This window comes from Rhyacophila brunnea, unplaced genomic scaffold (assembly GCF_057557595.1).
Source record: "Rhyacophila brunnea isolate RB1 unplaced genomic scaffold, BYU_Rbru_1.0 scaffold_22, whole genome shotgun sequence".
In the NCBI taxonomy this organism is placed as follows: Eukaryota; Metazoa; Arthropoda; class Insecta; order Trichoptera; family Rhyacophilidae; genus Rhyacophila; species Rhyacophila brunnea.
In genome coordinates this window covers 17,705,442-17,732,679 of record NW_028232882.1, presented here as the reverse complement: position 1 = coordinate 17,732,679, position 27,238 = coordinate 17,705,442, and the positions used below count along the sequence as shown (strand labels likewise).

Genomic DNA, 27,238 nt, shown 5'->3' with positions numbered 1-27,238 from the left:
TAAAAAATAAAAGCTAAAATAGAAAGAGGTATAAGCAAATTAAGTACATACCAAAAATCAGTTGATTTGGGCATTGGATTATCGAGATATTTTACGATTTGACGATCTAACCCCGACTGACCTTAATATAAAAAGCGAATAAAACCTAAAACGCTATTTTCAGACTTACAACGGTTTTTCAAGGGGTCGACGATTTGCTGGGATTATCATTACTGCATTTCTTTGCTTGATTATTTTGAAATATCTTACCTACAAAATGACCACAGACATATTATTCTTATAAATAAAATTTTAATATACATAATTTTAAACTAAATACATTAGACATTGAATGGCTTGGAATGAATGAATTTATAGGTATTTAATTATTATTATGCATGACTTTAATATAAGTAGGTAAGTGCTTTTTGGATGCTCTTTTTTTACACTAGGTCAATGATTTTTTTTATGCTAGGGACGAATTTAATGGCAAGGCTTCTGATAAAATTATTAATGCTGAGAAAGTAATTATTCTTAATACCTACGTATTTATGAATTAATAATACTTATTTAGTTTAGACATTGTTGGCTAAGTTTCTAAAGGGTGACTATAAAATTTTCATATATCTAAGCTTACGGGCTAGAAATTTGTCGATAAGTCGATCTGCTCATGTTTGCATGAATCAGCCCAATGATGATTCAGGCCTCATGGCCTTGGATCCTCTGAGGATGCCATGGTTTAGGCGGTAACAATAGTAAACAAAATATAATTTTATTGTACTTCTGAAATAAAAAAAATGATTTACAATATTCCACCAAAGAGTTAATATGATTCGTTGTCATCAGGATAATTATGAGAATTGGCCCCATGTTTTAATTTTTTATAAAAATCATGACAATATGAAGGCAAGAAAGTCTTTTTCTTCGGCCATATCCGCCCCTTAGCTGGAGCATATGGACACCACGTGGCGCCTCCAAGAATATCTGTCACTCGCCAGTCGTTTTGCATCGTTCCAGGTCAAACCAGCATCCCGTAGCTCCGCCATATACACTCTATAGATGGTATTTAGCGGCCTTCCAGGACGCCGGAAATCGGTTGGCTTGAAGAACAGGCAAGCCAGGTTGAAATTCTCTTCTGGCATCTGCAGCACGTGGCCGAGCCAGGTCCAACGCCGCCTCTTCACTCTCAGCGTAATGAGAGGCTGCTTGGTGCGCTCTCTTATCTCCTCGTTGCTCCTAAAGTCATACTACCGCACACCCAGTATCCGTCGCAAACATCTGTTTTCGAAGCTCAGTATACAGTTGCCTTCGTAAGGTGCCATGATTCGCTACCGTAAAACAGCACTGTCAGAATGTAAGCATCGAATAGGCGGCGTTGGGTTTTGACCGACTACAATCGTGAGTCCCAGACATTCCGCATCGAGTTTGAATGTTGCTCCAGCCATTCCCATTCGTATAGCGAGCTCTCTCTCCAAAATGCCATCTCCCGTGATGTGTACCCCCCAGGTCTTTAAAGCTGTCGACGCTCTCAATATTTTGCCACTCGCTAATCAGAGGGAAATCTGGATCAGGACAGGTGCTGTTGCATAAAATGTTGGTTTTCGTCGCGTTGATTTTCAAACCAATGCGAGACGAGTTGTCATGCAACATGTCGATTGTCTCCTGAATGTCCTCGATTGATTTGTCGAATAGGACATTACAATATCATTATACTTTTTATTATTAATGGGTGTGGGGTATGACAATATCGATGATTACTTGCTTAGTCTTGTATGTTTTGCAAAGGCTATCTTCTTTTTTTTATACCATGCCCAAGCGGAGGTCAGCCACCATCAAGGCGATCATAGCTTTGTCGGCTGCTACCCGGAACAGTTCAGTGGAGCTGCACTCGTACCAATCACGGAGGTTCTTAAGCCATGAAATGCGGTGTCATCCTCTACTACGCTTACCATTGTTCTTCCTTGAATGACAAGCTGGGGAATGCTGTACTTTTTTCTCATAAAGTGGCCTAGGTACTGTAGTTTCCTGGTTTTGATACTATGCAGAACTTCTTGGTCCTTTCCCATTCGATTGAGAACTTAAAAATATGTCACCCGGTCAGTCTAAGGAATTTTGAGATTGCGTCTATACAGCCACATCTCGAAAGCTACAACTCTCCCTGACATCTCTTCTTCAACAAGCTGTTGATCGAAGATTAATCGAAGCTTTCTGTATGTAACAACGTATTTCCCTCTATTGCAAAATTTCGAGTAGGTATCATTCAAATGTTCCCTAATCGTTACTGTAAATTGGTGGTAATAATAACATGTAAATTATGTATGGAGAATAAACTTGTGTGAAATTATAAGTTAATCTTCAAAAGCCTTTGATTGATTTACCTACCACTCCTGTTGCTGAGATAACCACATTAAATAATTTAGTACCTACCTAATAAAAAACGTCATTTTTGTTTCGGGACATCACTAGCTCTACATACATTAGTATGACACACTTACCCCAAAAAAAATGATAGAGATCATTTTTGTTGAAAATCTATACAAAAGTTTTAATTTAAGAATCAATATCCATTAAATGATATATTACCTTTATATGCATGTAATACGTTATGGTTTTGAAAAACTTTTGGAATAATGGTGAATTTAGTTACACTTACCCCAATATTGGGGTATGTGTAACAAACTGACTTGTAATCAAAAAATATTAAAATGTCGTATTATAGTAAGATATACAGTGGGTGCCTTCTGTACATATTAATAATAATGATATTGTAGATCATATGGTAAAGTTTTCAACTGTTTAAAACATACCTATTCATCATGAACCAGGTTGAAATTCATCTCATTAAATTCTATGTCACACTTACCCCGACTCACCTTATTTGGGTGGTTTAGAAATAAATGCGGCGGTTCGTATTTTCGTAAAATGTTGGCGATTCATTAAATCTTATATGTAAAAATGTTAAAAATTAACTCGTCAACATTGTTATAAAACAGAAACTGGCGTTTTTGTTTCTAGAGTCCTAATTTCGTGCGCCGATCATAATGTGTTCAAAAAATGCTACACAAAACGCTACTACAGGACATTGAACCACGGTTTAAGAAGTATACAATGACCTCATTGTAATCCTGTGCAAACTGAAAATCTATTTGGATCACAATCGCTTTGCGCCCATGAACGAAGTATTGTTCATAATATTGCTACATGTTCTACTTCGCGAAGTGAGTGATACACATATGAATAACAATGAAAAGTTGAGCGATGTCTTCAAAAATGCAGGCGGTGCGTAGCACTTGCATGGTATTAGAGGAGCCGCCGCTGAATACAACCCACTTCAAATGTTGGTTTTCTAGGGTAACTATTATTGAACTGCAGAAAATTTTTGCGGCCCACCCAAAAATCTTCGCGGACCACCGGTTAAGAAACTATGATACTTATAGACTATTATTTATAGACACTACAGATAGATGTCTACTTCTTAAATTTTTAATGCAAAATGTGTGTTTGTGGGATTATCAATAATTATTGTTGGCTATTTCAATGGCAGATAGCATAGCACTTAATTAATGATCACATTGTTAAAATTTTAATGTGTTTTAACAATTTTTAAATCTTGAATACTCAAGGTGTTGAAGATGAAAAAGGTACCATAGTAGGTAGGTACTATACATCAGTGCTCCGCAACCTTTTCTCGCCCACGGCACACCAAAGGTCTTCCCAGAATTCTGAGGCATACCACACGTCAAAAGATTCAGGTATACCTACACCAAAACATGGACCCCACATCCTGAAGGGGGTCCCCAGGCCAGGATCTTTGGTGGGCTCCTCAACCTATCGCTATGGTTAAAGACAGTGTGATAGTCTAAAATAACGTTTTCCAAATGGTGTTCTAGGTAAAATTAATGGTATCGATTGTATGTTTAGCGATTTTTTGTAAGTCAATATATTTTCATTCTGACCTTGCATTGTTTTATTAAGTTCATGCAGGTGCTCAAATATCTTACCAGCCATGTACACAAATTTGGCTATTAAGTATGTATTGCATAATATACAAAATTATTTGTTTTTTTGGGAGCAATGCACAGCGGCACACCTAGCATTGTCTCGCGGCACACCGGTCGCGGAGTACTGCTATACATATAAAATATGAGGTAGGGGCAGTATTCATAATATTAAATAGGTACCTACTTATGCATGGAAAAGGGAGTCTTTCATTAGGTCCATTTACTTGGACTACCCAACTTTGAAATTTCAACTATCTTTTTGTGTTGAAGTTAATTAATTTACTCACCTCATACTTTGACGGCATAAAAGACCAAAATAAAATGAACATGGGTTAATGTAAATGTATGAAATACTTTATTTGGAAAGATAGCTCAGCGATTAACAGAACAATTATAAATAATACGTCTTCACGTAACAAAAAAGATGACCCTCTTGAGCGATGAAATAATGATCTCGCGCAATCTTGATAAGATCACAGGAGTCAATAATGCACATCATCAATAATACAAAGGCTGGATTACTACGCTTCAAGGTCCCTATCCAAAACATCCAAAACACCCTATCATCAAATACCTGCGCAAGATTAACGAATTCTCCATCACAATTGGTGAAATTGTCAGTGAATGGTTTGGGATTTTGACGGAAGTAAAAAAAAGTGTTTAATTTTTTTTCCTTATCCCACTTTATTCTTTAACCACGTCTGCCTATCAGTTAGAGCATAATATGAATATCACACGGCACCTCTAAGAATCTCTGTTGCTTATCAGTCTTCTTACATCTATCCAAGTCATACCACCATCCTGTAACTCCGCCGTTTACACCCGGAGGATGGTATTTAGTGGCTTTCCAGGACGCTGGAAGAATATGCAGGCCAGGTCGGAATTCTCATAAGGCATCTGTAGCACGTGACCGTACCAGATCCAATGTCGCTTCTTCACTCTCAATGCAATGAGAGGCTACAGAAGTCAAAATTACTCGACAGAGGGATATCTGTCAGCCCCACTGTGAAGTTCTACAAGCTAAAGTATACTGCGGCCTCTTAGGGTCGAAGAAATGTATCTCAGTTCTTCACAATTTTGAGTTACATAAAGGTACTGGACATACATACAGAAAATTCAACAGATAAAAGATAGTATGTATCTCCTGTAAAGTAGACAAAAATGAGATATGTCCTTTTGATCCTAAACAGACTGATAATGCCATATTTGATAAATATCAGGGACATTAAATTTTTAATTGTTTAAGTGAAATTAGTCACGCATAGGCCTGAAAATCAACAAGAAACAAATAATATATGACGTATACAATGATGTCTGTCCAAATTATTCAGAACCTGTCAGTACACAGCTCAAGCTCAGTAGCTTGACAGATATTGGATGTACAGTGGTATAACTTTGTCAAAAATAAGGATAAATATACCATGCGGCCACCCATCACATCTAAAGTGAAGATGCGAGGTTGTATACCTGACCAGGCCGAGTTGTGCAAAGACCAAGAAGGGATTTTAGAGGTTGTATTAGGCGAAGCTACGGGTGCTGGAGTGACTTGAAAATTTTGAGCAGAGATGGATTTTTGGAGATGCCGCATATTATGATTATGTTCCACCTATCGAGTAAAAGGATAAAGAATGAATAATGCTTAATCTATAACAACAATTTCATTAGATTTACTTAGAGTGGCATTCCCAGACTCAACCTTTCTTTTCTTGCTTACTGATTCTAAGCTGGTATTCACGTGACTCGTAGACTTTCTCTTTGTCGATTCTATTTTTGACTTCTCTTGTGAGACGACTCTCACTACGTCCGGGTTGGAATCATTATTTGAAGACTTTTTAACTTCAACGGGTTGTTTTTTTAAAACAATTTTAAAATTATTATCATTCCCTGTATCGGCTGATTTTGAGTTAGTATTAATAAGACTGAAAGATCTTTTACTTGTCGATTCATTTTTTGGTTTCTCTGGTGAGACTTTCAATATATCTGGTTTGGAATCAGTATTTGAAAGGTTTTTAACCTCGGGTCGTTTTTTTGAAACTATTTTCAAATTATCATCATTCCCTGTTTCTGCAGTGCTGGCAGACGCATTCTTCAGATCGAGAATGCCGAGATATCTTTTAAACATCATTTTTATTTTATGTCCATCATCATTTAGTAAGATAGAACGGGGACCAATTTTAATATAGCTGATGGTGTTATAGGCGGTAAAGTGAAAATCTTCTTTTAAATATCCTTCGACTATCAAGAAAGCAACGATATCTTCGCCTTGCGTTCTCGTCATTCTGTGCGTCCTTAATGATGTTACTCTCAAACTGACGAGTCCTTTGCAAAACCATGAGTCTAGGAGTTTTTGCGCTGTAAGCTTGATGTCCATTTGTGCAGCATGCCGTATAATTTGATACAAATCCCTACAATAATCTTCAATATATTTTTCAGTTGGTGGAGAGGTATTCTGGCAGCATCTATCACACATTTTGTCACAATCAGCCGAACCCCAGTCTTCGTCGAAATGTTGAGCAATTATTTTTCTTCTACAATCGGTCGGATTCAAACAATATTTGATCATTCCGTAGAGATGATCCAAGCTTCCGGCTGCTGAAAAGACCATTGTACTCAGCTTGAAGATGTCCTGCATTCGGTACATCATAATACATTCGGCTCTTTTTCCGTCTCTCCCAGCTCGGCCGCTCTCTTGATAGTAACTTTCCATCGACTTGCTTAGAGAATGATGCAGAACAAATCTAACGTCAGGTCTGTCGATGCCTAATCCAAAAGCGACAGTAGCAATTATGACTTGGTAATGTTTGCTCACCCACTTGGTGTGAATAATCGACCTCTTGGATGGTTCCAGACTAGCGTGGTAGCATGCCACTTTGAGACCTCTCGATCGTAAACCTTCAGTTAACTCTTCACACTCTTTTATACTGGTCGCATAGATGATTCCAGATTGACCTTTGTACCGAAATTTAAGCATGCTTTCGAATATATCGATGCAGTCGACAGCGGAGGATGGTTTGTCGATTATCTGATAGAATAAGTTTGGTCTATTAAATGAAGACTTTATGACTAGGCAGCCTCTAATATCCAGCATCTTCTGGACGTCAATTAATACTCGCGAAGTAGCAGTCGCGGTCAATCCGAGAATCGGTATATCGGGGAACATGGAAGATAGTATTCCGAGAAATTTGTAGTCCGGACGAAAATCGTGACCCCACTGAGAACAACAGTGCACCTCGTCTATCGCGATTCTTTGAAGCCTACCTTTGGTGAAGCTCATTTGCAGCTTCGACATGAATCGTTTACTTTTTGCCAACCGTTCCGGCGTGACATATAACAATTTAACAGGTGAGCTTTTGTCTATGAGTGCATGCAGAGCTACATTCGTTTCTTCTCTCGAGCTCGAACTGCTCATTAATTTAGAGCAGATGTGTCTCTTGGTAAGGCCCATCACTTGATCCTCCATTAAAGATATGAGAGGAGATATGACAATCGTTATTCCATCGTTAATAAGCGCAGGTAACTGGTAGCACAGACTCTTACCGGCTCCCGTGGGCATGACGACGATTGCATGTTTCTTGCTCAACGTCGCATTTATAGCGCTCCGCTGCTGTGGCCTGAAAGAGTCCACGCCGAATAAGTTTTTCAATGCATCGAATAGCCGCACGGACCATTCGAAATCGGAGTGATCCCAATTTTCGTTGCCGAGCTCTTTGGATTTTTGTACATCTCTAATATCTTTAATTTGATCTCGTTTCTCAGTTAATTCTTGCTGTCGTCTTCTGAGTTGTCGCAGTTTTGTTTCCACTTGAGCTAACTCTCCATCAATCGCTGCTAATTGAGAATCATAATCAACCTCGTCTGCCATTGCTTTTTCAGCGTTTTATCGAAACGAAGAAAAACTTATGCATAAATTGCAAAGAAAGGTTAGTTTTATCCAAACATTATTTGCTATTTTCGATATGACATAATATTATGTACATTGCAGTATTTTGTTTTTTTAATTGTCAATTGTCAATTTTTTGGCATTTTCAAATTTGACAAACAAGATGGAATTGCCATTATCGACAAAATTACAATAATTTAATACAAGAGCATCATTTATACTTAATCATACAATTCTTTAGAATAATTTGTTAAATTCTGCTTCCATTTTAATTTATTCATTCTGCTCAAGAACATTCCTTTTGATTCTGAAAATAAATGCGGGCAAATAAATGCAGTGGGTATCTGTTTTTTTGAAACGCAACTATCAAATTCTAGCAACTAGCAACATTATTTTCCAGCTGTCACCGTTTTGACGTTTAGTGGAAGTGCATCAGTGAATCAGTCAGTTATTGTGTTGAAAAATAAGTTAATCATCATTTTATCAACATTCGCTATTTATTGTAAATGCGTCATAATCCAAAATGTGTAATCTGTAGAATGTTAAGAAACCTACCCAAAAATGGAAGATGGGAATATCGATAACTGTGACAGTCCGGTTTCAGAAGAGGAGCCCAAGTTGAAATATGATCGACTGAAAAACGATGTCAAAAATATCCTGACGATAGACGCGGTGAGCTGCATATCGGTGCACCCGAAATTCATCTGCTTGGGTTCTCAGTGGGGCAAGGTGTACTTGCTAGACCATGATGGGAATATCGCGTCGAACGCGACCAAAGAAACAGCCAAAGAAAAGGAAAAACCAAAAGATCTATACTCTCACTCGATCGCCGTCAATCACATATCGGTCGATTCGAACGGCGATTACGTCGCATCGTGCTCAGATGACGGCAAGGTTATCGTCCGAGGATTGTACTCATCGCTCACCGAAAACAATCACAACCTTAAGTTGGAAGGAGTGATTAAATCGATTGCTCTCGATCCGAGTTACCACAGGCCCGGTTCTGGTCGCAGGTTTCTGATCGGCGATAACAAACTGACACTCTACGAGAAGAGCTTCCTCAATCGGACCAAGAGCACCGTGCTAAGCGAATGCGAGGGATACGTCCGAGCGATCGCCTGGCAAGACAGGTTCGTGGCGTGGGCTAGTGACACTGGGGTCCGGGTCTATGACCTGACTGCCAGGTGCTCCCTTGGATACATCAAGTGGGAGTTAAATAAGACTGCTTCCGAGCAAAAATTTCGGTGCAATCTCCTATGGTCCGCGGAAAGGACTCTGATGATCGGATGGGTAGACACCGTCAGAATCTGCGTCATCAGAAAAAAAGATTCTGCAGAATTGCAGGCGAGACCATTTCCCGACTACGTAGTCGATCCCGTGTACACGTTTCCTACGGAATATTATATTTGCGGATTGGCTCCGCTGGACAATCATATAGTTATTCTAGGCTTTCCCAAAGAACTTCACCCCAGTACCAAAAAATCGCAACGCCCGAATTTGTGTATTTTAGATTATAAAGAATGCGAACTTACAGAAATCTCTTCAGACTGTCTCAATATTTTAGGTTATGAAAAATACACTTGTAATGAATATCACCTGTTGTCGGTCATTGAAGAGAATCGATTCTTTATAATCTCTCCAAAAGAGATATTGATTGCCTGCCAGTACGATATCGACGACCGGGTGCAATGGCTCGTGGAACACGATTTTTACGAGAGAGCCATGAGTGTCTTAGAAAAAGCAGGAGGGAGGACTTCCAAATACTCGGTGTCCTCCGTTGGTATCCTCCACATGGACCAACTGCTAGCCGACAACAATTTCGAAGAAGCCGCGAGGCTCTGTTCCAAAGTCTGCTCCGCTGACAGGTCTCTATGGGAAGAACAAATCAACAAATTTTCGAATCTGAACCAATTGCGGTCAATCAGCCGCTGTATACCGCAGACGCTCGAAAGAAAATTGACCTCGTTCGTCTACGAAATGGTTCTCTATGAATACTTAAAATTTGATCCCCCAGGGCTCTTGGTCTTGGCCAAGGAGCTAAATCCGAAATTATACAAAATAACCGCAGTAATCGATGCTGTGATGGCACAGGTGATTTTAACAGATGAATATCAAAATTGTTACGTGGAAACCTTGGCCATATTGAATTCCCACCATAAACAGTATGACAAGGCGTTATCTCTTTATCTCAAATTGAAACATCCCGCTGTTTTCGATTTTATTAAAAAACACAACCTATACAATTTCATTCATGACAAAATTTTGAACCTGATGGAACTCGATTTTAAAAAAGCTATCTCCTTGCTCACAGATAAACCTATTGTTGTTCCCATCGACGTTGTTGAAAAACAATTAGAAAAAAATGATTTCTATTTATTGAGTTACCTTCATGAGATGAGCAAAGGGGATATGGATTCAAAATATCACGGAAGACTCGTCATGCTGTACGCTGGATATCAGAAAGACCAGCTGTTGCCGTTTCTGAAACGCAGCGCTAACTACTCGATTGAAGAGGCCTTAGACATTTGCAAAAAGAAGGACTACTTTGAAGAGATGGTGTATCTGCTGGGAAGAATAGGCAGTACCAACGAAGCTTTAAATATAATTATTCAAAAACTCAAGGACATCAATCAGGCTATTAATTTTTGCCAAGAGCACAATGATAAAGAGCTATGGCAAAATCTGATAAACCAATCGCTTGATAAACCGGACTCCATTACGCTTCTTTTGAAGAGAATCGGAAACTATGTGGACCCCAGGGTTCTCATTCGAGGAATCAAACCGGGTTGCGAGATAACTGATCTGAAAAATTCCTTAGGTAAGATGATGGGCGATTATAATCTTCAGATGTCGGTTCAGGAAGCGTGCAAAGCAATCACAGTACGAAACTATTTCGATCTGCACGAAAAACTCATTAGAAGTCACCAAAAGGGTTTGTGCATATCTGACGAATATCAATGTAGCGGGTGCCACGAGAAGATTATACTGAAAGACTTGTCGCGTGCCACAACCATGGTCGTATATAATTGCAGGCACACTTTTCATTCAAAGTGTATATCTCCACTAAAGGAATATCATCATACGTGCCCGCTCTGTAATCCGGTGAAAAATTAATGTAAAATTGTCTTCTACACCCTTATCCTTCTCACTCTTTGGTGAGAGTAATGTTTTAAGCAAAAAATGCAATTGAATACATTTTACTGATAACTTTAATTTTAAATAATCAATACGTACTTACCTATCTGAAAACATTGATTTTGAGGAAATATTAATGTGTATAACTTTTTTTTTTATTTATATGATTTATATTTTATATATGAGCTGTGATGCAGTCACAATATCAAAGCTCAAATAGATATAAATGAAAAACGAAAAAAAAAATTCAAATTATACCCATTTATATTTCCTAGAAAAATGGATGTTTTTTAAATTTAAAAAGGAAATACTTTATGTGAATTATTCAAAAATCTTCCTGATACCTTCTGAAGAACTTATCAACCTACTTTTAAATGGTAAAAATATCCATAAAATACAATCTACCAATAAACAACGGACTTCAATGAATGCATATTTTACTTAAATGTTTTTGATTTTTAATTGTTAGTTTATTTTCTAATTAACAAATCTTTTTAATGTTTTTAGATACTTACATAATGATTATTTAAAATGAAATTTGACATGTGTACACATATTATTTAATATTCGATAATAACTCTCAAATAATCTGATCGTACACACGTTTCTGACGTTTATGTCAAAATATGTGTGGGATAAAAAAAATATTATTCAAAATTGATTGCGATCTAACTAATTCGCACCCGCCGGGGTGGGATGAATGAGGGTTATCTGTCCATATCTGTACCCCAGTAGTGTGTGCGGTGACTTTTGCTTGTAGTGATGGTGTTTAAAAAATACATATTAATATATAAATACCTACTAGTAAGTTATTTGCCATACATGTATTATGTACTTACGGTTTTAACTAATTTTAACATTACAGATGGTAAATTATAATTCCATCAAGTACCTTCAGTCGATAATTTTAATATAACAGATGGTGACGAAATATTATGAAATGTAGTATTTCATGGTGAATGCTCTGTGGATTCTAAAATCATTTACAAAATATTAATAACCGAAGTTGCCGAAGTAATATTTTGCATATGATTTCAAATTTATGAAGATGCTCCTTATAACAGACAAAACAAATCTTATTTAGGTATGGTCACAATATTGAAGCTCGGTTTGATATAAATAAAAAGAATTTCAAGTTATACTTACATTTATATTTTTATAAAAATCAATGTTTTTTTAAATTTATATTAAAACTATGAATTAGTCAAAAATCTCTCCGAAGAAAAATTGAAAACTTTATAAACTGAATTTTTATAATAAATATGACCATAATTATAATATTATAAAGATATAATAGGATGGGGACGTAACCAAAATTCACATTTTATAACATTTTTCTTAAATTGTAGGTTTATCTTTGACTTGAAATAAAAAAAAAATAATCATTGTAATGTTTTCAGATACATATTTATTAACGCTTAAGCTGCTGAAGAGATAATGAGATTTTAATTGCCCCCTTTAAAATGCACGTTAATTACATCGATCGGCCGCCTGGTCATTACGCACCGTGTGCGTCTTCCGCGTCCAAAGTATTAATTAATACGGTTGAAATTGTAAATTATCAAAAAAATGTCTCAAATTGCAAGCTTTGTATTTTTCTGCTAGGTGCCTCTTTAAAAAGGGCTCAGTAAATTTTAAAGTTGTAGGCATAGTTCAATGAAAACAAATACGTATGACTGATAAAGCTTAGTGTGCACTATTTATGTTGAATCTGAACAGCTTATCTCCACCCTTCGCCACTGACAGGCGGTCCTTGACTTTTGTACATAATGAAAATGTGTACGAAAGTAGAGCAATGTAAAAATTAACATCAAAAAGTGTATTTTAAAATATTTTGCATAATGAGGAAATATTGAAGCATCTTTATTTGCAGTGGCAACTTCTCCAATGAATTTAATATTATGTAAAGAATATGTACCTCAGTTTGAATTTGTCTAACCAGCCTTTACTTGCTTGAAATTCCATGTTAGACTCTTCTTCCGCATTCTTTGATTTCAGAATGTCTAATTATTTCTATATTTGTCTCGATCGTATGAAGAGAGTCCTTAATTTCTTTTTATCGGTATCAACACTGCAGTTTCTCCGATTCTCAGTTATGTTTATAAATTTATGAGGGCAAAATATTTCGGGGAGCGATTGAAATTTGAATAAATGTATGAAATAGCGAATTGTACAAAAGTAGATTGTACGAAAGGCGACCACCGCCTCTATAATATTTTTTCTTTTAATGTTCATATACAAACTGACATTATTATAATAATCTGCTCATAGCCACGGTTCTTACTAAATTATTGTTATTTTTTTTTATTTTGATATTTTATGTGAATATCATGGAATGTTTTAGGGATGTAATGCATTCACAGCATCTATGAATCGCACGCCACTGGTAGGTACATATATGGAATTTACGCTAATGCACAGTGGCCCAATATTAATACCTAAATATATTATAATCAATATCTTTTGTGTACATTTAATGTGAAGCAATTTATAACAAGGGCTTGAATGCCAAAAATGACTGCTTTTGGTAGTTGATTAGTATTAATTGTATAAATAATGATATAGATTATTTAAAGAACCTCGGAAACATAGCTATTAGAAAAATTCTAGAAATAATCTTGAACTGAGTGGGTTTCAGACAGACATCTTTCGCAACGTGTTGGCGTACCATTCGGTCCAATGTACGTTTCTGAGGCATTTTTAAATTATCAACATTTAATAAAAAGGATGCTACATTCTTATCTCGTGTATATTCAGTCTCTAATTCTAAATAATTTAGTTAAATCAATAGAAATAATGTGCGTAACAATAGCCTTTTTATACATAACGCTCAATCAATGTACACTTTTAAGACCGCTTGGTCTTAGCGAGCTATACAATTTATGAATTTCTTTTCTGTTTGTTCTTTGAATTGTCCTTTAATATAACACCTGCAGGCTTATTCTAGCAGGTTAATTTACTGTTAGTGCACAATTTAACACTTATGTCTGGACTGGTAAAGCGTTGTGTGTCCCTTAAGGTGGAAATAGTGTTCACTTTGGTTGCGTTGTTGTTTCCAAATTGTTAAAACCGCAGTGAACCGTATATATCCTCTTTTAGGCAATTCTATACATGTGGAAAGTTACACGTGAATTAAGAGGATGAGTGACGACTAACAGCTACTAAATTCGTTTGTTTATTATATGTTTCTGCTGTAAAATTTGAGGTACTGATGTTTGTACTCATCCGCTTATCTGCATATTTTTAGCGTATTCTAAGATAAATGACTTGAAAGATTCCAATTCCACTTCTTAAAGTATTTTTACATTCAACACTATTGTAAATATAATATTTATTTAGTTTGAACAATAGAAATTATAACAAATGTACTGAAATTTCAAATTGACTGTTGAATGCTAAAAAAAATGTTATTCACCTTATTTTGAAAGGCCGACTATATACAAGTCGTCGCACTGAATTGCGAATTACGATGGTAATGCTAGTTGTTGATTATCCTCGAATACAATGCGGTAACCACCTGTTTACAATAAATGAAATCATTTATTTCAATAATACAACAATCATTATTTTCCACAAACAGTTATACCATATTGCTTTCAGGTATAAGCAATACCTAGACGACTTTAATGGGCCTTGCTTATTTTATATAATAATACCTTAATTTGCTTTCCAATCTAAAATTGGAAAAGATATAAATATTTGTGGTAGAAGGTTGTATGTGTCGCTAAATGTACATACTACCTACTGCTATTAAGTATATTTAATCTCACATTCAACACAAACTTGAAAAATATGCATCGTAAGTAATACTTTTGTACACTTACAATTATAATAATATGTCTACTGTGTTTTTAAAATTAATGCACACACAACACTTTATTATGTTGCTTTTTAGCGACTGGAAACGTTTTGATCTAATACTTTTTTAATATATTATTTAATACCTGAATTTACATTTTTATTTCCCACAATTTACATCTGAAACACATATTAAAAATGTTCAATTACATAAATGCAGGACAATCATTGAAATGAATATTAAGGTGCAGATGCATAATGAAGCAGTTCTTTTTATAGACACTTACAGTATCCAAGGCCAAGTTTACACAGTGCGATTGATTACCTTAGCCAGAGTAATTATTGTGTTATTCTCTATTGGTTCAAATCAACAATGTCCCTTGGCAGAGTGCCGCCTTGAGTTAGATAAACTAACATTTCTGCCACTCCCTTTTTTTACTAAACCGATCCTAATCAGTCTTTCAATACAGTCAGACTGACATCTAGATATTGTTGAGTCCTTTGCATAGCTGTAATATATTTCTGTCAATTTATTACTAAATATATGTGTTACCTAAGGATTTTGGATGTCTGTCAACATTAAGTTGTCCACAGATCGTTAACAGCAGTAAGCTGAATTTATTATTTGGCAATTCGTTCTTTCTTGAATTTGCTGCCCCTACGTGGCGCATGGTCTGCCTACCCCCACGGGACATCACTGGCATGTTACTGACATGTTTTGTTCTTGTCTTTTACATTTTATTTGTTTTTTTGTGTTATTATTTTTAGCATTGATGATGTACGAGATGAAATCTTCAAATCAACTCATAATATTGAAAGAGTTTGATATCAGCCCCTTAGTGTCAAAGAAACGTATTTCATTTTTCTCTACGGAGATATGTATTGACCTATCTTTTATCTATTGAATTTTTTGATATGTTTCTTCGTCACTTAACGTAACATGTTATTGTCCAGTACCATACGTAACTCAAAATCGTTAAAAATTATGATACGTGTCTTTGACTCTAAGGGGCCGATATAAACATGCCAAAAATATAAACCAAACCCATTTCATCTATATGATTTTCTAATAAAAAAACAATTTAATTAATTCATTTCACACGAATTTCAATTCTCTACATTTTTCCTCTATCTAAAATTGTAAAAAATTATGATAAAAATGTAAATTGGAGTTACTATGAAAATTTTAATAATAATAAAATATGGTGTATAAAATATACACCATGTCCATGAGATAAAATATAGTTTATATTATCTTTTCAGACAATGCAGTTACGTGTTTGACCCTGTTTCACATATAAATATGTTGCAATATGAAAACTGGTCCTAATTATTTTTTTAATTATATTATGGTCGACGCTTTCACGGTTGCTCGTCATCGTAATAGATTTTTAGGTCGTCAAAGCATCTTTTTCCTCCTTCTTTTCTCTATGCTTTGGGCTCGTTGCAGAGGCAGAAATGTTAAGGAAAGGAGTAAGAACACACAGTGACAACCCAAACTTGTACTCTTTTGATCCCCGGCACCTCAGTGTTTCACTAAATGTGTTTTAATAGTTGCAAGTTTATTTACATTTTGTTTAAAACCCTTTTTTTTCTACTCTACAACACTAAATTATTATAAAATAAAATAAAATAAACATGCACTCCACTGCCTAAAATATAAGATATATTTTTTTCTACAATACCTATTCAATATTCTCTTTCCTCATAATATTGATTGTGTCTAACAGAAATAAGCCTACTGGATATAGTGAACACACTAATTTCTATAACATGGTGTCTTAATTTATTTTTGTTGACAAAATACCTACATACCTACTCGTAATATTGTATTTTCTAATGTTAACTAACTAATAAATTGATTATACCTATATAAATTCAATATTTTTGAATATACATAAAGTGGAACCGCCCCAGAACTATTAGATAAATTCTTCAAAGTCGAGTCGAACATATAATTTTCGCGTGCCAGGAGAACTTAGTTTAATCGGTAAAGAATGCCCCCAGCGAACGACTGTTGTGTGTTCAAATCTAACTCAGTCCAAGTTTTTTTTAAATGGTATGTTTTTAAGATTGTTCTAAGTTATTGTTACATTTTGCGTTTATATTCAGTATTGGATAAAAAAAATGTAATTGTTTTCGTTTATATCATAATGTATATATTATTATAGATGGTGTATATTTTCTGAAATTAATTTATTTGTATCATTATGTCTTCGGTGAATTCTTCTATACCACCTGTATTAATTTGCAGGTTTTATTATGTACCTTTGCGTAATATAAAATTGATTGTGTATAGGTACCGAATATCAATTTGTAGTAGTCCTAGCTTGTGGCTTTTAATGTAATAATAAAATTGAATATATTATAATAATAATATTAAAATCCATGGAGCAAGCAAACTTTTCTTTTAGAGAAAATAAATGTCCACGGATTATAATATAGTGATTCTGCTAAATAATGCTACAACAGCTGTTTGATGCAAGTGAATGAATATTTTTATAGTTAGTAATAAAATCGTTAATGGTTATATTGTAATTTTCTATGAATTTGAAATAATATAGTATGTAAGCATAGAAAAATATTTTGGTTTGTTCTTACCAAACCTAAGGACAGTCGTATTCATCAAGAATTTTAATAATATGTTCTTGATTAACAATATTCATATACCATACTCATTTTTATTCACTGTGACCCATTGAATCGATTTTATAATGAGTAGACATTGAAAATAAAAAAATTATAAACCTTTACAAACTATTCGTTGTTTTTTTTTTTTTTACTTAATATGTCCATATACAGGTAACCCTCATTCATCGCGACTCCGGTGAGTTCGAATTTGTTATATCGCGATCGATTTTTAATATTATTTTTTTGTCCCTCACTTATTTTGACATGTGCCGCATTCCAGAAATCATCATGAGTGGAATCACACGCGTATGATCAGATTATTTGACAATTATTATCGACAAATTTTACATAATAAGTACAGACAGGGTAAACAATGTAGATTTTTTTTAAAATACGGAATGAAATAAATGTTATTTTTTCAGTTAATTGCAAAGTTATAGTTCTTTTATTTTATGTACAGCGTTTATTTCGTTATTATTAATAAAGTGTTTTCATATTTCTACTTGTATTTGTTTTGAAATTCCGAGTTGATCATGAATTAATTTTGGTTATCGAGGCCATTTACAAAATCTATCCCCCCCGATCAACCCTCTATACATAATAATAATATATAACATTGCAGTCATGGTGAAGGGGTTATAGAAAATATGAGATCACAAAACCAACAAAATATAAACTCATTTTTTTTGGAGAATAAAATATTTCGTGAAAGGAGATGAAGGTTCAATAATACTGTAATTATTTACCTATTTGTGAGTATAGGTACGCGAAATCATGTAGTCATTTATGGATAACTCTAATGATCTTTAGAAAATAAAGATGCATATTAAATATTTGAATAATAGAGTTGACATCACATGATAGGCTATCAAACTGGATAAACCACGGGACAAGCAGGCGTGAAGAAAGATTCTGAATGTGACTTTGTACTTTTATTTTTGATAACTCATTTAGTGCTAACTTGCATTTGCGTTACTTGGCCATTAGATATAATTAACATGATAAGGTGAGTCGGGGTAAGTGTGACATAGAATTTAATGAGATGAATTTCAACCTGGTTCATGATGAATAGGTATGTTTTAAACAGTTGAAAACTTTACCATATGATCTACAATATCATTACAATTAATATGTACAGAAGGAACCCACTGTATATTTTACTATAATACGAAATTGGAATATTTTTTAATTACTAGTCAGTTTGTTACACTTACCCCAATATTGGGGTAAGTGTAACTAAATTCACCATTATTCCAAAAGTTCTTCAAAACCATAGCATATGACATGCATAGAAAGGTAATATATCATTTAATGGATATTGATTCTTAAATTAAAACTTTTGTATAGATTTTCAACAAAAATGATCACAATAATTTTTTTTGCGGTAAGTGTGTCATACTAATGTATGTAGAGCTAGTGATGTCCCGAAACAAAAATGACGTTTTTTATTAGGTAGGTAGGTACTTAATTATTTAATGTGGTTATTTCAGCAACAGGAGTGGTAGGTAAATCAATCAAAGGCTTTTGAAGATTAACTTATAATTTTATTCGTCTCGCAAGAGCACAAATACAATACAGGAATGCAGAGTAAGCCTAAAAATAGTCAGTACTTACATGATAAATACGTAAGCACTTACAGTAAAATCAAAACGTTAAAGAGGTTTGTCGATTGTGTGCGGCGTGAGAATAAGTGTACGAAAGAGTGAGTTAAATTTGAAATGTTATAATAGCTTCACCAAGAATTAACAGGGTAAAACATTATTTATACCTAACATGATTATTTTCGTATTATTACAAAATTAAATAACAATCAGCAAAAATAAAATGTGGATACAAATAGAGTTAGGGTTTCCATGGAAATAAGCCGAACCGAATGGTTTATGACGGTCTCACCTTACGCCGAAACCGTTTATTGCCGTAATAAAACTTGTCGAGTGTTCACCCACTTATCTTCGGATTTGTATATACGGGCGCCACCGTGTTCCATTATGCTCCATTCAAATAACGGTGTTTGTACATGCGCGTCTATTTGAAACAAGTATTCCTTATATTAAAACAGAAAAATATTTTTTCTCTATGGTCAGTTTTTGATGTCTATGGGCACTTAGCTGTCAAATAAATGACAATTTCTCACATTTTGCCGCTAGATATCCCTAGTGGTCCATATATTTTGAACTCGCTATTACATTTACTTTCATATTATTTCTTTTATTTTTCGATTAATACTACATTATGGCTGGATAATCCGAATGCCGAATAAACGTTATTGAATAAATAATCATTACAATATAAACAAATGAAAGTAAATGGTTATCGTGGTAGTATACCTACCTACCATATAATTATTATGCATAAATCGATTCCAGCATAATCATGTGAATTGAGTTGTTCAAAATATTATATTACTTGTATTTATTTGATTTCATGAATCTGCGTCTGATGTGTATTTACTAACGAGACTCTTAAATTTGAAAGCGTCGCCGCTTTTACGAAATTTGCGGCATTGTAGATTAGCTTTATCTACGAAAGCAAAGTTTACTACCTATAAATAAAGCATTCATGATTGAATAAAATGAAGCACCAATTATAGAATCAATTGTAAAATAGATAGTACCATTAGACAATAATCAAAATAATACACTGAATCATAATGAAATACGGAAGAAAACAAGTACCTATGACAATTATCAACAAACGCGGGCTGTCAGTTGCGATCTGTCAAAAATGGACTCTGCCGAATTTAGCAATCGGTTCGCTAAACTTATGGTAGAGGGGCATTAGGTGTTCGGGTTCGGCGAGATGCTTATGTACTAAATTTGGATGAACGCAATTATACGGGCGTATTATATATCTGGCGTAAAATCGCATTCGAAAATTTTGGATGAACACCCTATCGTTAGGTACCTACTGAATATTGTAACCAGAGATTTTTGTTTTGAAAATTATTTCGCCTCTTCGTCCAGTTGATGGTTGAGGCAATATGCAGATGACATCCTCTTCTTTCACTTCGTAAATGTCTTCTACTCTTGGAAATGAAAACAATATAGTTTCGTTTTCTTTTTTAATCTTCTTAAGTTTTCGAGCAAACTTTGTCAGAATTTTGTCATCTTGCTCAAGTTTTATTATAACTCCGACAAAATGTTTCACAGTTTTTTTTTGTAGCAAATTGTACTACGATCCATTTTCCAATCTCTAACATTTCTGAATTAGATGCAACTGCAGTATCATCAAACTGATCAAACATTGATACCTATATTAAGCATATTAATTGATGGATCGTTTTCCTCATCGCCGAGCAAATCATTAATATAGTCTTGCATATATTATCTTCGCTTTCGTCACTTGATGTTCATGACAAATCTCCTTCCGGGTTCGTGTTTTTTTTGTTTTGGTGTACTTTTATCGGTTTCAATACCTTCTTCTGCATGTTAGTTTTGTCTTGCAATGGCTTTATTTTCTTTTCTATTGGGACATTATTTTTCATTCGCTCTATAATATCATAACATGTAATCACTTCTGCTCCTGAGGCAACCATTTTTCTCTTATTTTTTATATGCGCCTTACTACTGATAGAATTCAGCAAAAGTGTTTCAAATAGTTTCTATGTTTTCTGCAGGAAACTTTTGTAACAGTTGCATTTCTATTAAACTTTCGGTAACTGAACAACTTTGCAATCCAGAATTATAAGCTTAGAAGAACATTTTTGAGTCGAACAGTCCCCATACAAATTGACGATTTTTTTTCTTCTTCAGAAAATTCGATTTATAGCGATTTTCGCGAATTCGAAATCAGATTTTCAGAGTCCCTTGGATTTAGAATTATCTAGGTTATACTGGTATACAAATTCTTACATATAAACATTATATTACAATTACGAACATTTTCGATCTTCGATACTTCGATCGATATAAATAATGCGTCATGTCTCATCACTAGTTAAAATATTGACTTTGCAAATTCATAGAAAATATATGGGGGAAGTGTGACACAATATAAAGGCACACTTACCCCACGTGTTTACTTTCGTGTGAGAAGTGTGTCTACTTGATTAAAGGTTTAAATGCTTATAATTCAGTAAAACGATAACACCACGTGAAGCAGCGTATCAAAACACATATACTCACCAATTTTTACAACCACAATGTGCAGATTTCCGTGTTTAAAAATATATTTTAGTAACAGCTACCATCTCACTCGTCGACTTCAAAATATCGTCTGGAGAATAATCCATGCAGTGTTGCCATATTTTGAAAGTGGAATTATAGTACAGAGCTTCCAAAATTATAGTATTTGGGGATAAAATATAGTACGCGTTATCATCTGTTGAAAATGTATAGGTTTTTTGTTTCTCAGAAAAAAAAAAACGAAGAATTTAGTAGAATGTGTAAATATTTCACCGCGGGCCGCAGGTTCCCAATTTTTCATAGTCAGCTCGTTTTTTTTTTAGAGAAAATATTTCGCCGCGGGCCGCAGGTTCCCAATTTTTCATGGTCGGCTCGTTTTTTTTAGGAGAAATATTTCGCCACGGGCCGCAGATTTCCAAATTGATTGTTTTGACTCGATTGCGAAATTATTGTACTTTTATATTAAATTATAGTACGATATTCAAAATTATAGTATTTTAGGCGTACTATACCTATTTTATGTCGTACATAGTACGCGGACCAAAATTATAGTACAAATACTATAATTATAGTACGGTTGGCAACACTGAATCCATGTAGTCACATAAAAAAACATGGTATCGACACCATATCAGATTATTTTTATATATCGGTGACTTTGCTATCACCTTTCCATAGTGATGGCATCATCCAATTTGTAGTAGATACTGAGATATCTTAGTAGCTACACTTACCCCAAAGTTACACTTACACCGACTCACCTTATTTAATTTAAATGTGGTAGGTAATTAAAAATGAATTAACAGGTCAGCAGTGATACGTGTAGTGTGTAACAAAAGTCTTGCGGTAATTCAATGAAGTTATGGTGGGCATTACAATGGTGTTGGCATATTTTTATAGTTTAAGCAGCGTTTTTACTAAACTGGCATAAATGTAAAGAATTTAAAAAAGTCTTTTATAAGACGACTTTAAAGTAATATAATATATGAAAGTGGAGTTAAGCCGGATTAAGTCAGCTGCAAGTAATTTCGTTTTCAAGATTCATTTTGTGGTCCGATATTTTTTATCAGCGATTTCCTTAAATAATATTATTTATTGTATTGTGATAAAAATCTATTTCATATGAAAAATATACGATATATTATTATGACCATCAAAAAATATTAAGTGGTGTTAGTTAAGTTAAGTAAGTGTGAATGTTAAAAAACTATATAAGTATAGGTAGGTATACTGGAAAAGACTTTTATTTTTACCAAAGAGTTTGGACTTTCTTCTTATACGGTTTTTGACAATTTTTTTAAGCATTTTTTAATATTTTGTATTTATGACAAAAGTATGGCAACATTGATTATCAAAAAGAAATTCGTTTCAACTAGAAATTAAAAATGACAGCCATGTATTTTGTCGACGACGAAAGATAATAATCTACACTTACTCCCAAGTATTGTTTACAATTCGCCTATAAATGTGAATATAATACATTATATTTTATAATATAATACTATGCAATATTATTTGCTTATATTTGAGCTTATTGATAACAAAATTAAAGACTGGTAAGCATCTTTCGAGTTAACCTATTTTCGTTGACTGGAGAAAACAACATAACAAAGAGTCGTATGACGGTCGCGAATCAAACACGTATTTTGTTATGTGTAATAAGAGGATCGCTTTTCAATAATTAAGCACGCTACACAATTTTTTTTACATCAGACATGGATGGTATGTTTTTTTGTTTTTTTTTTTAATATAGCAGTAGAAACAAAAGTAGGTACAAGGTCTTATACTATTATAGAAATCAGATTTATACTTGAATTCTTTATATTTTTAGAATTCTCCATAGCTTATGCAGGTATTCCAGAAATATTAATGCATCTTTTTATTATATCATTCACTGTCTTTTCTCATTCCTTTCCAAATTATTAAACATTTTGCTCTTTCAATGCATTATAAAGAAAACTTTTTACCTACCTATATATTATGATGCTTAGGTAATTTGTGTTTTATTCTATATAGTATAATCGTGCCTAAACCTTACAGAATTATAAAAAAAAAAATGTTGCATAATGAAAGGATTTTGATGTTATGAAGGATTGATATCAATATAATAATTTTAAAGACGGTAATTAAACATTTATTTAAGTAAGTAACATCATTACAAATGTATTTTTTTATGTTGTTCATCGGTACAAAAATATAGGTATTTACAGATTTTATAGTTGCTTCTTTCTTGCGCAACCTGCCATGTTTCGTATACTCAATATGTTTAGGTGAAGATAAGAATAGGTACTATGTACCTATCGTTTTTGTGGTCACGGTCTTTTATACAGTTTCAGATACATACTTATTGCAGGTAGGTACCTATTTTAGTAGCGTAAGAAATAAAACAATGTAATTTAACACTTTGAAACAGGAGCATTCGTGGCCATATAGTGAAATGGTATCTTATAATTTAATATGTGCTTAGGTATGTGACATCAGTTTTTTATCGTATGTTTTCCTGCCAAATAGCTTGTTTTGTACCCCGTCTGGCTTGTTTTTGTCAATGACAATTGGCAACACTGGACAGTGGGTGCTGTGTTGTGACTATGGGTATTTTCTTATGCAGTAGCTACAAAATTTCACACCATATAATATTCTTACTCAATTACATTGCATGTGTTGAACGTTCACTAATTGCGCTGAAAGAAGTTAGACATCCTGAAAAATGTAAAAATAATAGAGGATTTCCTAGCACTTTCTAGTACGTCTAATACAGTCAACCGCAATCAAAATTTAAATGCGTAAAAAGTTTTTTTTTCTATATACCTACTGCACATTTAATCGTTCAATTGTAAAAACAGTTTTTTCTTCATAATAGTGAATCTACCTCCTAGTTTATATGACCTGGTAAATCAAGAGTCAACTATTCTGAATTAATTAATGTATTCAAGGCTTCTTGAGAAGAGACCTTTTTTGTCTATATCAAAAACAACTCGTTAAAAATATAGATTTATAACAGTAATCTGTTGTGTACCCAAATGCAATTGATTTAATTTATTTCCATACCAAAATAATATTTTTGTACCTCAGAACCAGTGTGTCATATGTATGTGTTTTGCAAAAAAATAATCACATATATACAGACTTTATACCTTAGGCTGGAGTTATATCAAGCGGCGCATCCGCTACATTGCCAATATCAATCACTTTGCATTGCTCAAAACATAACAGCGGATTGTCTGCTGAGCTGTGACTTGTCCGCGGCCGTTGGTGTGTTATGGACTTATTCGTATTTTTAAGTAACTGCTATAATTATTTCAGTCTTGGTGAGTATATAATTCAGCAAAAAAGCAAAATGGCAGCAGCGGATGCGGCCTATATATATATATATTATATAACTCCAGCCTTGGTATCTTATTTTTATATTTCAGTCATTTTATCTTTTGAGTCCTAATCATAACAGAAACATCCTAAATACAAAATGCCAAGTTAATAGAAATCAAGCGGCTAAAAAATGTTTAATTACATTTTCCTGAAAGTGTTCTCTCAGGACATGCAATACACTGGTTCCGGGTAGCAATTTATAATACCTGGTTTTTATTTCACCCATAATAATGTATACTTTTCTTTCTTTTTTAGGCGTATCTTTAATTCATGCTATGTTTGACTCGGAAAGTTCTGCTTCCATAGAAGGCTTAGTTCCTGAAACAAATGAATTTGCCACACATGATTTCAAATTTCCTCCTCTGCCGAAATTTTGCTTACAAGGTTTTACATTATTCGCTTATTTCATTTTGCTTTTTTACACATAATTACACAAGTGATTCAAAGCCATTTTTTCTGTATTATAATTTTGTAGAATTACATGTATAAGTAGAATTACTATCCCATATAATAAATCAATGGTAAAGAGTGCCTGCCAATTATAAAACGGTGAGTGCTATAAAAAGCCTGTGAGATAAAAATATTCCAGCTGTTTTATGGAAAGTTCTGTATGAAATTTACTAATTCAGTGGTGTCGATTCGATTCCCTTTTCGCCTTTAATTGACATATTTAACTATTTCTTTTAGACTTATTTACCTTTTTTTTTGCACACAGTTTTAATTAGATTCATAAACATTTTTTTAAAAAACAAAACTTTCAAATCATATAGTGTTTCAATAATTATAAAAGAAAATATTTTTGGAACATATATCAATCTCAATGGGTCTATTCTATATATAAGGTGGTTATTGACGGCGAAAGAGATAAATATTATATTATTGCCGTCAAAACTGTCGTATCTCACTCTAAAAGTTAACACAGCCAAGAGAGGGGTTGTTAAAACATAGCACTTTTTGACAGTTAACTTATTGTATCAATTAATACTTTGGACGCGGAAGACGCACACGGTGCGTAATGACCAGGCGGCCGATCGATGTAATTAACGTGCATTTTAAAGGGGGTAATTAAAATCTGATTATCTCTTCAGCAGCGAAAGCGTTAAGCGCCTCAATACATAAACATAAACTACCGTCGATAGCCGACTTGTGTATAGAATAGCTTTGCTGGAACCCATCTGGATAGAGCATTTAAATTGAATAAATCAAATTGGACAAATCACTTTATGGTCATTTGGAAGCATATAATTTTTCCAATCATTTTGAATTTTAAATCAATCTAACCTGTAAAGCACGTTTAATTTGTATTAGTATTGAAATATTCTCAATTAGATGACAATATACGTAGACGTGGAATTCTGTGCCAGAAATATTCATGAAATAGCAAGTCTTAGCTATACAAAATAATTAATAGTTTTTGGTATTCTCACACTTTCAGGCAGGTCAGCATCGAGCTGCAGTGACGATGAGTGGAACACTTCCGGGGAGGAAGCCTCGCATCAGCAGCATGGAAGACAGCAGAGACCGCAACGGAGAAGCAAACTGCCACTGTCCAAGCTCTCCTCGTACCACGCCGCCAATACCGATGAACTACCGCCCATTGGATTCTTCTGGGACATTGAAAACTGTCACGTAAGCATAAATCTTTCACAGCGGTTTGTTCAGTCAGTATCCATATTCAAGTCAACCTGAAGTTCATGGTAACTATTACAAATATTTTTAGGGGATCATCGTCAGAGAGGGATGTGATGTCACATCACCCACAACTGATTTCATTGAAAAAATTTTAACAAATGGGGGAGGTTAAAGAATATGTAATAATTTAGATAGGGGAGGGGGTGTGACTATGGAGGAAGGGATGTCAATGGAATATTATTAAACTTCAAGTTAATTTTCTCTACCTATACATTTCTTTTTTCTTTTGACCATGTTGTGAGCCTCTAAAGAGTGGAGGTTTGTATTAACAGATTTTTGTTTTTACAAGAAATTGATGTTGCACAGGGCTTCAAACTGTTTTTTTTTTCGGTTTTCGTTCCGGTTCAAGCAAAAACATATATATATCGGTTCGGTTCCGGTTTTCAGTTCAACTCTGTGTGATTCATTTTTAAATGTTTTTATTTGTGTTTAAAAAATATTTTCTACCATAATAATTTAGACCATTTTATGGTAGTTGTATGCTAGCCCGGCACCACGCTCCGAAACCAATGGTTATACTCCACCAGCCAAAGCCATAAATTTTTAAAATAACATAAATCATTAGAATTATGTCGAGATATGGACAGCTGTCAGACAAATGATTTCTTTCCACCTTGAATTTGACACACTTA

At 34.1% G+C, this 27,238-nt stretch overlaps 3 protein-coding genes across 3 annotated transcripts in view; 2 read left to right on the top strand and 1 right to left on the bottom strand.

Annotated features, from left to right (window-relative positions):
• Positions 1 to 4,312: 4,312 nt before the first annotated feature.
• LOC147070126 (ATP-dependent DNA helicase Q1-like) lies at positions 4,313 to 8,028 on the bottom strand. Its single transcript, XM_085950056.1, has one exon. The coding sequence runs from the start codon at positions 7,840 to 7,842 to the stop codon at positions 5,620 to 5,622; it is 2,223 nt and encodes a 740-aa protein (XP_085806182.1). The 5' UTR covers positions 7,843 to 8,028; the 3' UTR covers positions 4,313 to 5,619.
• A 243-nt stretch (positions 8,029 to 8,271) lies between these two features.
• Positions 8,272 to 21,647, top strand: lt (vacuolar protein sorting-associated protein light). Its single transcript, XM_085950055.1, has one exon. The coding sequence runs from the start codon at positions 8,422 to 8,424 to the stop codon at positions 10,972 to 10,974; it is 2,553 nt and encodes an 850-aa protein (XP_085806181.1). The 5' UTR covers positions 8,272 to 8,421; the 3' UTR covers positions 10,975 to 21,647.
• A 1,292-nt stretch (positions 21,648 to 22,939) lies between these two features.
• Marf1 (meiosis regulator and mRNA stability factor 1-like protein) overlaps positions 22,940 to 27,238 on the top strand; it is a 58,469-nt gene continuing 54,170 nt past the window's right edge. Inside the window, exons 1-3 of the mRNA XM_085950054.1 lie at positions 22,940 to 23,104; positions 25,170 to 25,298; positions 26,350 to 26,543. Coding sequence (XP_085806180.1) covers positions 25,190 to 25,298; positions 26,350 to 26,543 — 303 coding nt within the window. The 5' untranslated portion in view covers positions 22,940 to 23,104; positions 25,170 to 25,189. The remainder of the gene's footprint in view (positions 23,105 to 25,169; positions 25,299 to 26,349; positions 26,544 to 27,238) is intronic.

Coding starts and splice junctions, on each gene's coding strand:
- lt (XM_085950055.1), top strand. CDS start 8,422: ATGGAAGATGGGAATATCGATAACTGTGACAGTCCGGTTTCAGAAGAG.
- LOC147070126 (XM_085950056.1), bottom strand. CDS start 7,842: ATGGCAGACGAGGTTGATTATGATTCTCAATTAGCAGCGATTGATGGA.